General features: G+C 35.7%; 1 protein-coding gene across 17 annotated transcripts in view; it reads left to right on the top strand.

The window, feature by feature from the left end:
* Positions 1-13638, top strand: part of SLIT2 (slit guidance ligand 2) — a 274697-nt gene that overhangs the window by 219593 nt on the left and 41466 nt on the right. For 16 of the 17 annotated variants that reach the window (XM_052780382.1, XM_052780381.1, XM_052780383.1 and 13 more), the window contains 6 exons: positions 624-756; positions 4638-4706; positions 7187-7258; positions 7482-7553; positions 8922-8993; positions 11494-11657. In XM_052780382.1, the coding sequence (XP_052636342.1) occupies positions 624-756; positions 4638-4706; positions 7187-7258; positions 7482-7553; positions 8922-8993; positions 11494-11657 (582 nt within the window). The remainder of the gene's footprint in view (positions 1-623; positions 757-4637; positions 4707-7186; positions 7259-7481; positions 7554-8921; positions 8994-11493; positions 11658-13638) is intronic. The other variant, XM_052780378.1, reaches the window with a different exon arrangement.

Here is a 13638-nt window from a genome sequence, read left to right as displayed (position 1 = left end):
GTTTTTCTTGCATATGTTCAGTACTGCAAATCATAATTTAGAGATAATATAAAAATTAAATAAATAGATCAAATGTAGTTCAGATGAGAATATTTTCAAATGCTGATGCTTGAATCAAGCACTCTTTCAGGTTACTTGATCAAATAACATGCCATTTTGCTTAGTTTGTGACTTCCTCAATGCTTAATAAAAAAAAAGGCTTCTATCTTGCATCTCTCTCACACATGCTTCTATTTATTGCATTATTAGTTTGTCAATTTTAAAGGCTGTAACTTTTCTTTAAATAGATTGTTTATTTTTAATAATTTTTTAATTTTGAAAATCAACATGTATTTTGTTTTATTATCTTTCATTTTAAGTTTTGTTCTTTCTTTAATGATCTTTCTTTCCATATAGTAGCATTTTTACCTAGTAAAACAGTATTGTACTAAATAAGGCATCACTTCAAATGTAAATTCTTGGAGCAATGGTTTACAGAGATGACTTAATGTTTTCCCTACCTAGAGATATCATAATGTAGAAATAACATGTTTGCTTATAGGAATTCCAGGTGCGATATTATTGCTAATACCAAAGTGACATTTCTATAGCAAGCTTAGCATCTGTTTGTTTTTATTAACCAGGAAATGATGACAACAGCTGCTCTCCACTGTCCCGCTGTCCTGCAGAATGTACTTGTCTAGACACAGTAGTTCGCTGCAGCAACAAAGGCCTAAAAGCTTTGCCTAAGGGCATCCCAAAAGATGTAACGGAACTGTAAGTGGCACACTTCCCTTTTATGAAAATCAATGTCAGATTTATATTGTCAGGTTCAAGAATGAGGGGAAGAGAAAATGAAGAATTGGATTCAGTAGAGCAGCTGACATTTATTAATATACCACTTTATAGATATAAAGACTTGCACAGTATCTTGAGAAATTTGAGGTTAAGTTTGAATTAGCAAGGCTCTGTAAGTCCCAAAACACTCTAAGAACTATCTGTTCCTGAAAAGCTTTAAAAATATATGTATATAAAATCGTAATCACTCTCAGAATTTATATCCTCAACACTGAACCATCCTGTAACTGAACATGGATATCATGTTGCAATGGGTTAAATTATGGGCAACAGTGAATCTGATTAATCTATGGTCACTGTTTAGAAAGGAATGAAGAAGTTCAATTACATGAAAAAGCAAAAAGAAAACAATCTATTAATGTGTTTGCATATTTTCATAATAAATGTGGTTTTGTGGTATTTCAGAAAGACTGGTTTTAATAGAAAGTCTTTTTGAATAGGCAGTCTTATACAATCTGGGATATTTTATTAATCTCTTGATAAATTTTTATATGAGAAAAATGGTTAAGATTGCATTTTATGAGAAAATATAATTTGAATATGCAGATGGACAGTAACATTGATATAAAAAAGAGCTTGCTACCTCACATATTGTTTGAAGGTAATAACTGAATAAGCTACTCATAAGACTAGATGAGTCAATTTTTATGCATTATGAAGGGGGAAATATAAACCTAAAAATTGGGTTATTCGTCTGGTTTGAATCTTGATCAGATAGGTTACAAGATTGAAGGAAATAGATAGAAATTATTTACAAGAAAAAAAGTTGGGTTTGTGTTACCTATGGCAAGTATTTAATATTAAATTGCTAATGCTTCATAGTGACTGATTATTGTAGTGCTTTTTCAGAAGACATCATAACTGTGTATCTTAAGTCACTAAGACAGTGACTTTATTGTTTTACCATGTGGTATTATACAGAAGATTCTGAAATGTCCACCACTAGTTCGGTGCTTAATACCATCCAAAAGGCTTTAGTCATTAATGAAGAGAAATTGTTAAGAACTCAGACTAGCACACAGCTATATAAACCTATAACTTACTTCATTAGGTTTTGTTGGTGTTTTTTTCTCTTGAATAGAAGGTAACTTAATTAAATATAGTCTGGCCTAATAAATACAATTTGACAATGTAAGGGCATCAATGTAATGTAAAATTAAGCAGCTAAAGAGAGATACTTTTGGAATTGCACGTGGAACCCTGACTGTGACTGAAAACTCATTTGTGCACAATTTTGTATGCTTTAATTAGTGTCTAAGCATGCAATTTAGCATATTTTTCAAAAGGATAATGGAGGTGTTTCCTGTTAGCAGTTGCATACTGATTGATTCTTCTTGTTCATTAGCATGCATAACCCTTCCAAGATGTACTCTTTATGTGTTTTATAAAATATCTTAATAGTTGCTTCATTTGAACAAGGAGGAATTTTTATCAGCCAAGTGGATACTTCTAGTACTTCAGTTCTAATGAAACTAAAGCAATATATCCTAATATATCACAGAATGATAGAATCATAGAATGGTTTGGGTTGGAGGGGACCTTAAAGATCACCTAGTTCCAATTCCCCTGCCATGGGCAGGGACACCTTCCACCAGACCAGATTGCTCAAAGCCCCATCCAACCTGGCCTTGAACACTTCCAGGGATGGGGCATCCACAGCCTCTCTGGGCGACCTGTTCCAGTGCCTCACCACCCTCACAGTGAAGAAATTCTTCCTTACATCTAATCTAAATCTACCCTCTTTCAGTTTAAAGCCATTACCCCTTGTCCTATCACTACATGCCCTTGTAAAAAGTCCCTCTCCGGCTTTCTTGTAGGCCCCCTTTAGGTACTGGAAGGCTGCTATAAGGTCTTCCTGGAGCCTTCTCTTCTCCAGGCTGAACAACCCCAACTCTCTCGGCCTGTCTTCATAGGAGGGGTGCTCCAGCCCTCTGATCATCTTCGTGGCCCTCCTCTGGACTCAATCCAACAGGTCCATTCCCTTCTTATGTTGGGGGGCCCAGAGCTGAATGCAGTACTGCAGGTGGGGTCTCACCAGAGTGGAGTAGAGGGGGACAATCACAAAAGGTCACGCTCCTTTTGATGCAGCCCGGGATATAGTTGGCTTTCTGGGCTGCAAACGCACATTGCTGGCTCATATTCAGTTTTTCATCCATTAATACCCTCAAGTCCTTCCCCTCAGGGCTGCTCTCAATCCACTCATCGCCCAGCCTGTATTTGTACTTGGGATTGCCCCGACCCGTGTGCAGGACCTTGCACTTGGACTTGGCCTTGTTGAACTTCATGAGGTTTGCATGGGCCCACTTGTCAAGCCTTTCAAGGTGACACTGGATGGCATTCTTTTATCTGTCAATAAAAGAATTTTCTCAGAATACTTAGTCCTTCAAAAAGTTTAAATGTTGTTCATTTCTTTCTTAGTAATTAAGTATATGAGCCCATGCTCCATTCACCACCATTTATGCAATGCCATTAACATAGTGTAAGCATAAAACTTGTTGAGACACGTATTTTGGATTTGGCAAGCAGCCCTAAGGAAGGCATAGTCCAAGGGAAAAAAAAAAACGAAAGAAAAAGCTTTTTCATTAGATGTAGATAGTTATTTCATTAAGTTTAACTGTGTTTCAGCCCATCCTTTTAGTCAAGACAAAAGTTTCCAAAGATGCTGCAGCATACTTAAAGACATTAAGCTCAAAATTAATCTTAGAATGTCTCTATCAGAGGCTGCTCTTAATTCAAGTGTGTTCCACGTATTTGGATGGCTAAAATATATTCTTTATATAGGGATAATGAGGGTGTAGTTTTTACTTGGGTTCCAGGAGACACAAGTAATACCACCATCAGGAAGTCATTTGCCCCAGTTGAGAAACTAAAGATGTTTAATCTTCCTGCTACTGTCTGCTTCATTTCAGAGAATCAGGTAAATTCAGCACTTCTTATAATCTCTAAACTATTTGCCCTGGTTACATGAAGAGCCCCTCCACTTGCACTTTGTAATGACTGGCTGCACACTGGAAGCTTTTTAGGCAAGGCTTGTTACCTTCCTTTGCCTGTAACTCGGGTGCCGATACAGTTTGATGGCTCTGTACCTGTTAACTCTAAGGATGAACAAGTCTGTTATCAAGAATTATGAGCATAGAAGAGCAATACAGGAGCTGTAACCCTACAAAGAGGAGGAAAAAAAAATCTAACTTTCTAGTGAAGGATAATTGATTACTGTCTTTAGTCCCTAACATACTCCATAGGAACAGGCTTGTGGTATGTCATGCCTGATATATCATGAAATATACAGGGAGAAATTAGGGAAGGTGACCTGAACTGCCGGCATGACAAATGAATTTCCTGTTAGAGCTGGGACCAGCCCTTGCTGTTGCTACTGTAAAGGACTACCTCTGCAATGTCAGGGTCTGTTTCTATTTACAATAGCTCAAAATCCACACTTAATGCGAGTTGCAGAAGTCAGATTTACTTTTCACCTGTAGGTGTGTGTGAAATGGAGATGATAAAGACCTAATTTTGCAGAGTCTTTATGAAAGAACAGAAAATACTATGTAAGAGTTGGTTGTTATTACTGTTACTTCATAATACTCATAATATCTGATACAATAGCATTTGGATCTTAGGCTACAGGGCCTCAGTTGTGTCTCTAAAAACCAAAATTTGTAGGCAAGTTTTTGTATGAAACAGAAGTAGTATGTATTTGTTTGTTATTAACTTTACTGTTGGATTCTAAGATTAGTAGATGAAGATGCTACTGTTTTAACAAAAAACATAATGCTCTATGTTTTATTTTTCTGTTTTAGTTATTTGGATGGAAATCAGTTTACCCTTGTTCCAAAAGAGCTTTCCAACTACAAGCATTTAACACTTATGTAAGTAGTTTTAGAGCAACATCCTCTACTACAATGAAAAAAGACAAACCAAAACAAAATACCCTACTACATTATACCTGGGTTTAGTTGTAAAAAAAAAAACATAAAATGTATCTTATCTTTTAGCAAATATGATGCGCAACCACTTTTTACAACAGAGGATATTTTGTTCGGCTTAACACATCCTACATATAATATACTCTGTCACATTTTATAAGCAGAGGTATTGCATTCCAGTGATTACACCACAAAGTAAATAAGCAGGAATTATAGTTATCCTGAAAAGGGATGTAAAATCTTACAAAGTTAGGGTAATTAGGGTAAGGCGTTAGGATAATACAGCATTTTGTTACGAAGCTCCATAAAGGCACTAGAATTATTTCATTTACAAAAGAAACATTCTGTCCTATGCTTCATTCTGTGGTATGCTTTGCATAGGAATAGCACACTGCTGTTATAACACTTGAATGTAACCCCTTCTGTTTCTCCCACAATATATGGTTTAATGACTCAAGAAGAGAGCTTGTCTAGAACGCCTTACTCCCGACTCTATTGCTGACTCACTCTCTGATTTGAGGCAAATCACTAGCTGCTCTAAAATTTATTACCTCTACTTCATGAATGATTTGAATGTGATTTCTGTACCTTGTAAGAATACAGTGAGAGGAACAGGAAGACTGTCAATGTAAATGGCTGTAATTCCATGGCCTTTGTTAGGACTATAAAAATTTATACCAGCTGAGGTTGAACTGTGTAACATTCTGAAAGCAGTTTGTGGTTTCATTATAATCAGAATAAAAAGTGGAGGGGAGTAACAAAATCCCTTAAATTTCTTTTTGACTGGGTTTAGAGCTTTGCTGCAAAAATTGAAAATGGTTTGACATTCAAAAACAAGAACTTGGTTTCCTTTATTTACCTCATGCTAGACAAAAGTGGTCATGGTCACAAATTTAGAAAAAAACATGTTTCCAAAACTTTTTGTATTTTGCAAATAATGTCAGGAAAAAACCCTTGCAATATTCTCAAATGTATACAGTGTAGAACCTATAGGAAATCTTTGTGGATTGTTTAGGGAAGTTATACAAGAACTAACTTGCAGCACACAGAAAATACAAACTTTAGAACCTCAGTACCAGAAGCAAGCGTATAGATTGGACTGTGTGCAGTAACAGTATCAGTGGAGACTGGATATATGGCTAGAGATGAGGTTAATTAGAGGCATAGTGACAAGGCTTCCATCACAGAGATTAGGTACTTGTGGTGTATTTTTGACAAACACAGACAGAAATTGTATAACTTTACCTCCTAATCGGAAAATACACACAAACAATTTAGCAGACATGTAATACAATAAATTATAGTTGAACAGTAGATAAAATGCAAATAAGATGAGTATTAACAGTCTCTATTTATCAGACCTGTGGGGCACGTTATTGTAATCTTTTCTGAATATATCCTCATACTGCTGTTATGAAGTTGAGAATGTTCCTCAGCTGTGTTTGGAAAACCAAAACACTATGCTTAGTTCTTCTGTAGCCAAACAAGGAATTGCATACGAATCTGCTGAGTTCCAGATTAACAAGGAAAATTGTTTATTTCTAACTTTTTCTTTCTCTTTTGAATAGATTGCTCTGTTATACTTGCCTAATATGTTTATTATTATGAGTCAGTTGTCTTACATGCTTTCATGAAATTTGAGACAGAGAAATATGCATATTGCATAGCTATTCAACAGTACTCTTAAGTTAAAATATCAAGGGCCCCTCAGAAACAAATGCTGTATTATTTCACCACAAAATACAGTAAACAATAGTGAAATAGTGAACATAAAATGAAGACTAAAGCACAATATCAGAATAAAGAACAAGCAGTATTCACATTTAATATGGCTTCTTCAAAGCTTCTTTGAAGCTACCATCTTTGAAGCTACCAGCATACCACTCCAGCTTCCATCACACTTATGCTTACGATTTTATTCATTAGAATATTGAACAACAAGAAAGATGTTAAGGCTTTCTCTATAAATCTTAGACAGTGTTCTTTATAATAATAGCTTTGGGCTTTGATGTCTTCAGTATGTAAGTGTTAAGTAGAGTATTAGATAATATTTACTCAGGTGTCATTAGGGACATGACTAGAATGATTTCCACTTTAAAACATTCCTTTCATTTCTATACTTGGGTTCATGTAGGATTGCATTATTAACTCAGTAGCATGATGGACACTGCTGTTGTATAAGAATGCATTGTGCTGCTTTTTCATCTGTGTTGAAATGAAAATGCTTTTCATTGATCAAGCTAAACACTTGCTGGGCTTGTATATGGCATGTGAAAATAAAAATATGTGCTGCTTTAAATATTGATACCAATGATGATACTACTTCTACTAATAAAAATAATGTATCTGTCAGTTTAACTTACAGTGTTTCAGGACTGGGGCAGTCATTTTAAGGTCTGAATTTCTGAATTTATTTTTTATAGAGATTTAAGTAACAACAGAATCAGCACTCTTTCTAATCAGAGCTTCAGCAACATGACTCAGCTGCTCACCTTGTAAGTTTAAACATGTAACAATGACTCTTTGGAAGCATTACAGTGGGTTTTTTTGTCTTGGAAAGAAAGGACATTCAGTTGATATTAAAGCTTGCTTGTTGTGGAGGCTGTAAAATAACTTGTTTTCTAACTAGCTATGTGTGCAAAAGCTGGTTTTGGTCATGCTCTGCATTGTTTACTGAATGGCTGATATACTTGCTGACAGTATTTTATATATTTTCAGAATTCTTAGTTACAACCGCCTGAGGTGTATCCCTGCTCGGACTTTTGATGGGTTGAAATCACTTAGGTTGTTGTAAGTATTATTTTTTAACCATTGCTATTTTCCAGAATTTTTATTTGTGTACAGTAGATAGCAAATCTGTAGGAAGTTACTAGATTTTAAAACCTATCAAATATTTGAGAAGTGATAATTACATAGCCTTAAAAATCTAAGTGGCTTCATTCTGGGGAAGTATACTCTCAAAATGCTACACAAGAAGTTATGTGACCCTGGACAACATTATATATACAGACAGACACTTTTTACTTTTCTGCTTTTTAACCTTGGCTGTATTTCTTTTTTGTGTTGAGTTCTTCCTTGTTATAAGCATTAAAGTCTAACAAAAATGCCATATGCCTAAATTCCTCAGTATATATGAGGGAGTTTTGCAGTTGAATTTTGAATAATTTTATTCCAACAATAAATTTCTTTTTTCTTGTTTCATTTAATATGGGAATATTTCCAAACCCATTACATCATGGTTAACCACTGAAAATCAATAAAATTGCTTTTTGGTTCCAAGAAAACTTTCCATTTTACCACTAGGAAAAACTTGGTTGAAAGGGCACATAAAGGGACAAAGGAAAATAAAGAACAGTCAGTCTAGTTTACAGCTTCAGTTTGTCATTAAACAAAAAACCTGCAAAAATTCTTTCTCAAAAGTCCCCAGCAGAACAAGTAATTTTTGCCTCCATTTGGGTAGTTTATAACCATTTAATAGCCCAGTTGGATTAAACGTCTCAATCATGGCATTATTTAAGTGTGCCCACATAGCTTCAATTATTTTATATAAATATGGATAATTTCAAGAACCATAATTCTATTTGTGTTAGATATATGTGTAACTGAATGAATTTATAGAAAAGGAGAGATATTTTTGTGCAGGTTTGCTACAGGAGACATAACACTGGTCCTGGTATTGATGCTTAATAAGGTCTTTAGTCCTTTAACTTTACTATCAAATTAGGGCAACAACCGTAATACACTAATGAACAGTCAATGCCTGTATTTTCTATGAATCCATGAAAGATTAAAAAAAAATATGAACATAATTGATGGGAATTTCAGGGAATTTTTGAAAAAGTCAGAAATAAGAACTCTTCTCCTATCCCTAAATCCAGTCAGTACTTTGCAGAAGTGTGCCTACTTTTACCGACCTTTATTCTTTCAGTTTTAACAGAATCATGTTATTAACATTTCGTATGAAATTCAGGATTAAAAAAATCAAATGACAAGTAGGCTGCCAGTTAGAGCTTAAAAAAAACCAAACAGCTGGAAACACTGAGGAACTAGAAGAAAAAAATTGTGAAAAGCTGAAAATTTTTTACAGAAGATGAAATTTGCAAAATTAACCTGCTGATTTTTATGCGTATATATTATTCTGTTTATTTTCTTTTTAAGGTCTTTACATGGCAATGATATTTCTGTTGTTCCTGAAGGAGCTTTTAATGATCTTTCAGCATTATCACACCTGTGAGTATTCAGATGATAACTCTATTTTTTATGTTACGTTTAGCAAATTTCATATAGTTGAACAAAGACAAAATGCAAAGGCCTGCTCTGGAACAAACTCATGGCATCAGTACAGGCTGGGGACAGGCCAGAGATCTAGCAGCTCAGCAGAAAAATCCTGGGCCTCCTGGTGGGCAGCAAATTGAATGTCTGCCATGTGCCCTTATGGCAATGAAGGCTAAAGATGCTCCGGGCTGAACTAGAAAGCGAGCAGCCAGGTGACTGAGGATAGTGGCCACATCTGGAATATGTGTTCCGCTTCTCCGGTACAAAGCAGATGTGTATGAGCAAATCCAGGATAGGGGCAAGCAAAGTGGGGAGGTGGCTGGATCGTAGGAGCTGTGAGGAGAGGCTAAAGGAACCGGGCTTATTTAGCCTGGAGGAGGAGATACCAAGGAGGGACCTAATAGTCTTTAAGCTGCTAAGGGGATTACAGCCATGAGGGAGACAGATTTTTCTCAGAGGTGCACAGTGAAGATTAAGAGTCAACAGTCACAAGCTGCAACAAGGGAGGTTTGATCGAACATAATGAAAAAATCTTCACTGTGAGGATGATTCAGCTTTGGAACAGGTTGCCCAAAGAAGCAGAAGAATCTCCATCCTTGGAGATTTTCAGAGCTCAGCTGGACACAACCCTGAGCAACCCTTCTCTGACTTTGAAGTGAGCCCTGCTTTGTGCAGGAGGTGGGACTAGATGACCTCCAGAGTGCCCTAAATTATTCTGTGATTCTGTGTCGGTGTCTGTTGACATAGAATACATGGCATCTGATGTCAGAACATAATTTGAGGCAATACTTTTCCTATTTTTAATTTTCAATGGGAACCTAGATTAGAACAAGTTACCTATCTGTAAACCTTGTTGTGTTTATGGATAGTTATTAAATCTTTGCTTGCAACTGAGGAGCGAGTTGACTAGTGCCTTTAGATATATCTGGTTTTTATGTTTCTGAACAGCTGCAGTTGTTAAAAACTTAATTATCTGTTTCTAGTTCAGTATTGGACATTTACATTTAATTTGCCATTTCTCAGAAATTTGATGATACTGATTAAGCTTTAAGTCATTGATAATTCATTCAAATGCTACTATTAAACTAGCTTATTTGCATGAAATATCAGTAAAACTTACATAGATTTGATTGTTGTTGCTGTTATTTTTTCTTAATGGCTGCCGGTTATCCTTGCTAACATTCTGATTTTAGCAGAGCAATTGTGTTATCTCAGTTCAGGCTGACATTCGCTCTTGCAAATATGGAGTGGACAAATTCTAGGTGTTTTTTCTTGCATGGGAGGTTCCCTATCACTAGGTATGATTTTTGTTACTGCTCTGACTTCAGCCTGACTGAACAAGTATATATATATTTTCTTATGTTCAGCTGGAAGTATGTAGTAATAATTAAGAGAGGGCTTCCTGCTCAGTGTGGCAGAAAAGAGTGTTTCAGCAGTGGTAGTTTCTACTGCCTTTGCTTGCCAAAGATTTTCTTGTATCTCTAGAAGACCCACTGATGCAAAGTTGTGGAACAATCTGAAAAAAAGTACTGAAACATCTGGAGAAGTAGGATGTTCTAATACTGCCATTTGACAGTGTGTGCATACGTCAAGATTATCTGTTGAAAGTTCTATGATTATTGTATTCCTTAAAAGGAATATGAGTACATCTTTGTAGAATGGCATAATGCTGCTATCCTCCAAATTAACTACACAACATATCATTGTTCTCAGAGTTTTAAGAGTATTTATAGTTTCTAGCAGAGAAAATAGACACTTAAAAAGCCCTTACAGAAATTAATTCTGAAAATCTTTAGCTAAATTATTTTTTAATTAAAAAAAAAAGATTTATTTAAAGAAATGGATTTGCTTTCATAACAAGGCAATTCTTATGTAGCTACCACAAAGCTAGGATAATGTAGTTTTATTTACTTATGCAGCAGAGACCTCTTACAGAATTCTGCACATAGCTGTGAGTTCAGTGGGAGAGCTCCAAAGAGGAAATAATTAAATCAAATTTGGAAGCTTAGAAACAGATGGTTTGTACCAGCCTGGGAGCCATAAACTGAAAAGGAAAAATATCAGGGTGGAACTCTCTGGGGTTGCCTTGGCTGCTTCAGAAGAAATACTTTATTCTTGCTAACTTAATTTTCCAGTATCAGTTTCATTCTGCTGATGCAGCTGATCTTGGCCATTACATAGCAATGGTGAAACAGAGCTAGTTAGTATTAGCTCTCCAAAGTTCACACATAATGCAGCTAAGAATAGCTAGGTTTCTGGACCAAGTTTACTGCTAAAACTATCACTTCTTGATTTAGAACCCAAATCCAGACACTTCATGTGCTTATGGTCAATTTGGTGGAGGGAGGGCAGGTTTGTGGTTTGAAGGTTTTTTTGCCAACCTGTTCTCTGGCTTCTCATTTTAAAAGCAACCATTTAAAACTTTATTCCCTTTTTGTTTGTCTGCTTTCCATAGGGCTATAGGAGCAAATCCTCTTTATTGTGATTGTAACATGCAGTGGCTATCTGACTGGGTAAAATCAGAATACAAAGAACCTGGTATTGCACGTTGTGCTGGTCCTGGAGAAATGGCAGATAAACTTCTTCTCACAACTCCTTCTAAAAAATTTACTTGCCAAGGTACTGGTTTTGGTTTTTTCTCTTTGAAGTGTCAATTTTGAATTTTTACAAATAGTTGAGCTATGAAATAGTCCTCTGTGCTCTAAATACATTTATTACAGCATCTTCACTCAGCCTTGTCATCATTTCTCTTCATACTTAGGGATGTAGACATTGATTCCATTCAGGAGCTGTATTTATTTTAAAAACTTCAATGCCTATTTCTTTTCAAATAGATGGAGGAGAAAAAAAGTCTTTGAACTTGCAGTACAGTATTCCTCAGTACATGGATGTACATAGGTACTTGGTACTTGTCTGAGTCATGAATTGCAGTTTAAACATCTACGCTTCCCTTAGCTGAAGAACATCCTTTTCCTTCAGACTGTTTACAGTAAAATCTTTAAATACATCCATAAACCTTGCAGTCTGCAACTGATTGCATCAATACATCTAGAATGCTTCCTCTGATATTTCAGAAGAAAGCATTAAAAAAAAACCCAAACCACATAGACAGAGAGATGTGATTACCTCTGTAGAGGTCTCATCCTAAAATGTTAACTGGGGAGGTTTCTCAGGGTTTGGACCAAGAGTGTTTATCTCCATGTTGGTACCAATGTTGCTGGCATTTATATCACAACTTACATTATTGTCTGTTAATTCCTAGGTTCTTTTTCTGAACCTTACTATTTTTTTGGTTAGAAAAACATGGTTCTCTCTCACATGGAGAGAGAACATTGGTTTACTGTTCAATCGTCCTCTATTCCATCCATTTCTTGTTCTTAAATATGTTGAAAACATAGAAAACTTCTACCATAGCTTCATTTCTCATGGCCCTGATTTAGAAACATTGAAATTGCCAACTAAAAAAAAAAAAAAACCCAACAAAATTTATGTGTGCTTATACTTGTAAGCCATTACTAAGCTTGTAGTTATTTCTAAGGCGTCAGATAAATACGATCTTTAGTCTTGTAGAAGTAACTTATTCTCACAGTCTAGGTAATCTTCAAGCTACTTTGATTTATTCATCTGTTAATGTATCTTCAAAGGTGAGCTTAATCCCTTTGTAATTTCTTCCTTAAAAAAGCAATGGGACTTTGTTGGAGTTTGTCTCATCCGAAGTTGTTCTTTACTGCATGTTCATCCTATTTAGTCTTCTCTCCTTCGGCTATCTGTCAAAAAACTTTTTGGTAAACAAAAACCACTGGAACCCATTTTGTTGCTTGCAATGCCAATGAATTGTCTCTCCCTCCAAATTCTTCTTGCAGTTTTTCAACAGTACCTCTCTGAGGTCATGCCAGCGTTCATTGCATATGACATTCATCTATTTCAAAGTCTCTTAGTCTGATTTTAGATAGGACATTTGCTGGCCAATCTGATCATTTTCTCTACAAGTATCCACTGAACATTATTGCACATATGCTCTTATTACACACTGTTTTAGGGATGTAAGTGAAAGAATATTTGCATGGACATGAAGGACCTGTTTGGTTATTTTCCAGCTCTGTCAGTTTTAAAAACTGTATCACCCCTGCCTACAATCATTGTTATGTTTCTGTCAGACAATCCAGAAAGTATAACTTACACCCTCTTGCCCATCAGAAAATATCCTTTATATTATTATGCAGGGTAAGAACTGTATTTGTTTCACTTCCAAGAGTGGAGATCTGGTATTATGGATACCTTTGAGAGAAAATAATTTTCCTGCCACTGTCCTGTGAAGATGCTCATAATTACAGATTGCAAATCAGCAGCTTTTCAATGACATGATGGCCCTGTAAGACATTATGTGTCTGTTACTCAAAGATAAGTAATTTTATCTTTTGCTTAAAAATGAACTGCTGAATAGAAATTAGGAAGATGCTATCTTCCTATTAGAACCAAAATTTTAGGCTATGAATGAGAGGACTGTTTTCAAAATATTTGTTGGTAGTCTGCTGTTGTATATATACAGGAAGAGAGTAGTGTGTAATTCCCTCTTATCAATGTCTCTGGATTCAACTGA

This window comes from Harpia harpyja, chromosome 2, assembly GCF_026419915.1.
Source record: "Harpia harpyja isolate bHarHar1 chromosome 2, bHarHar1 primary haplotype, whole genome shotgun sequence".
In the NCBI taxonomy this organism is placed as follows: Eukaryota; Metazoa; Chordata; class Aves; order Accipitriformes; family Accipitridae; genus Harpia; species Harpia harpyja.
Note: the sequence above shows the minus strand (reverse complement) of the source record. Positions and strands in the feature narration are given on the sequence as shown.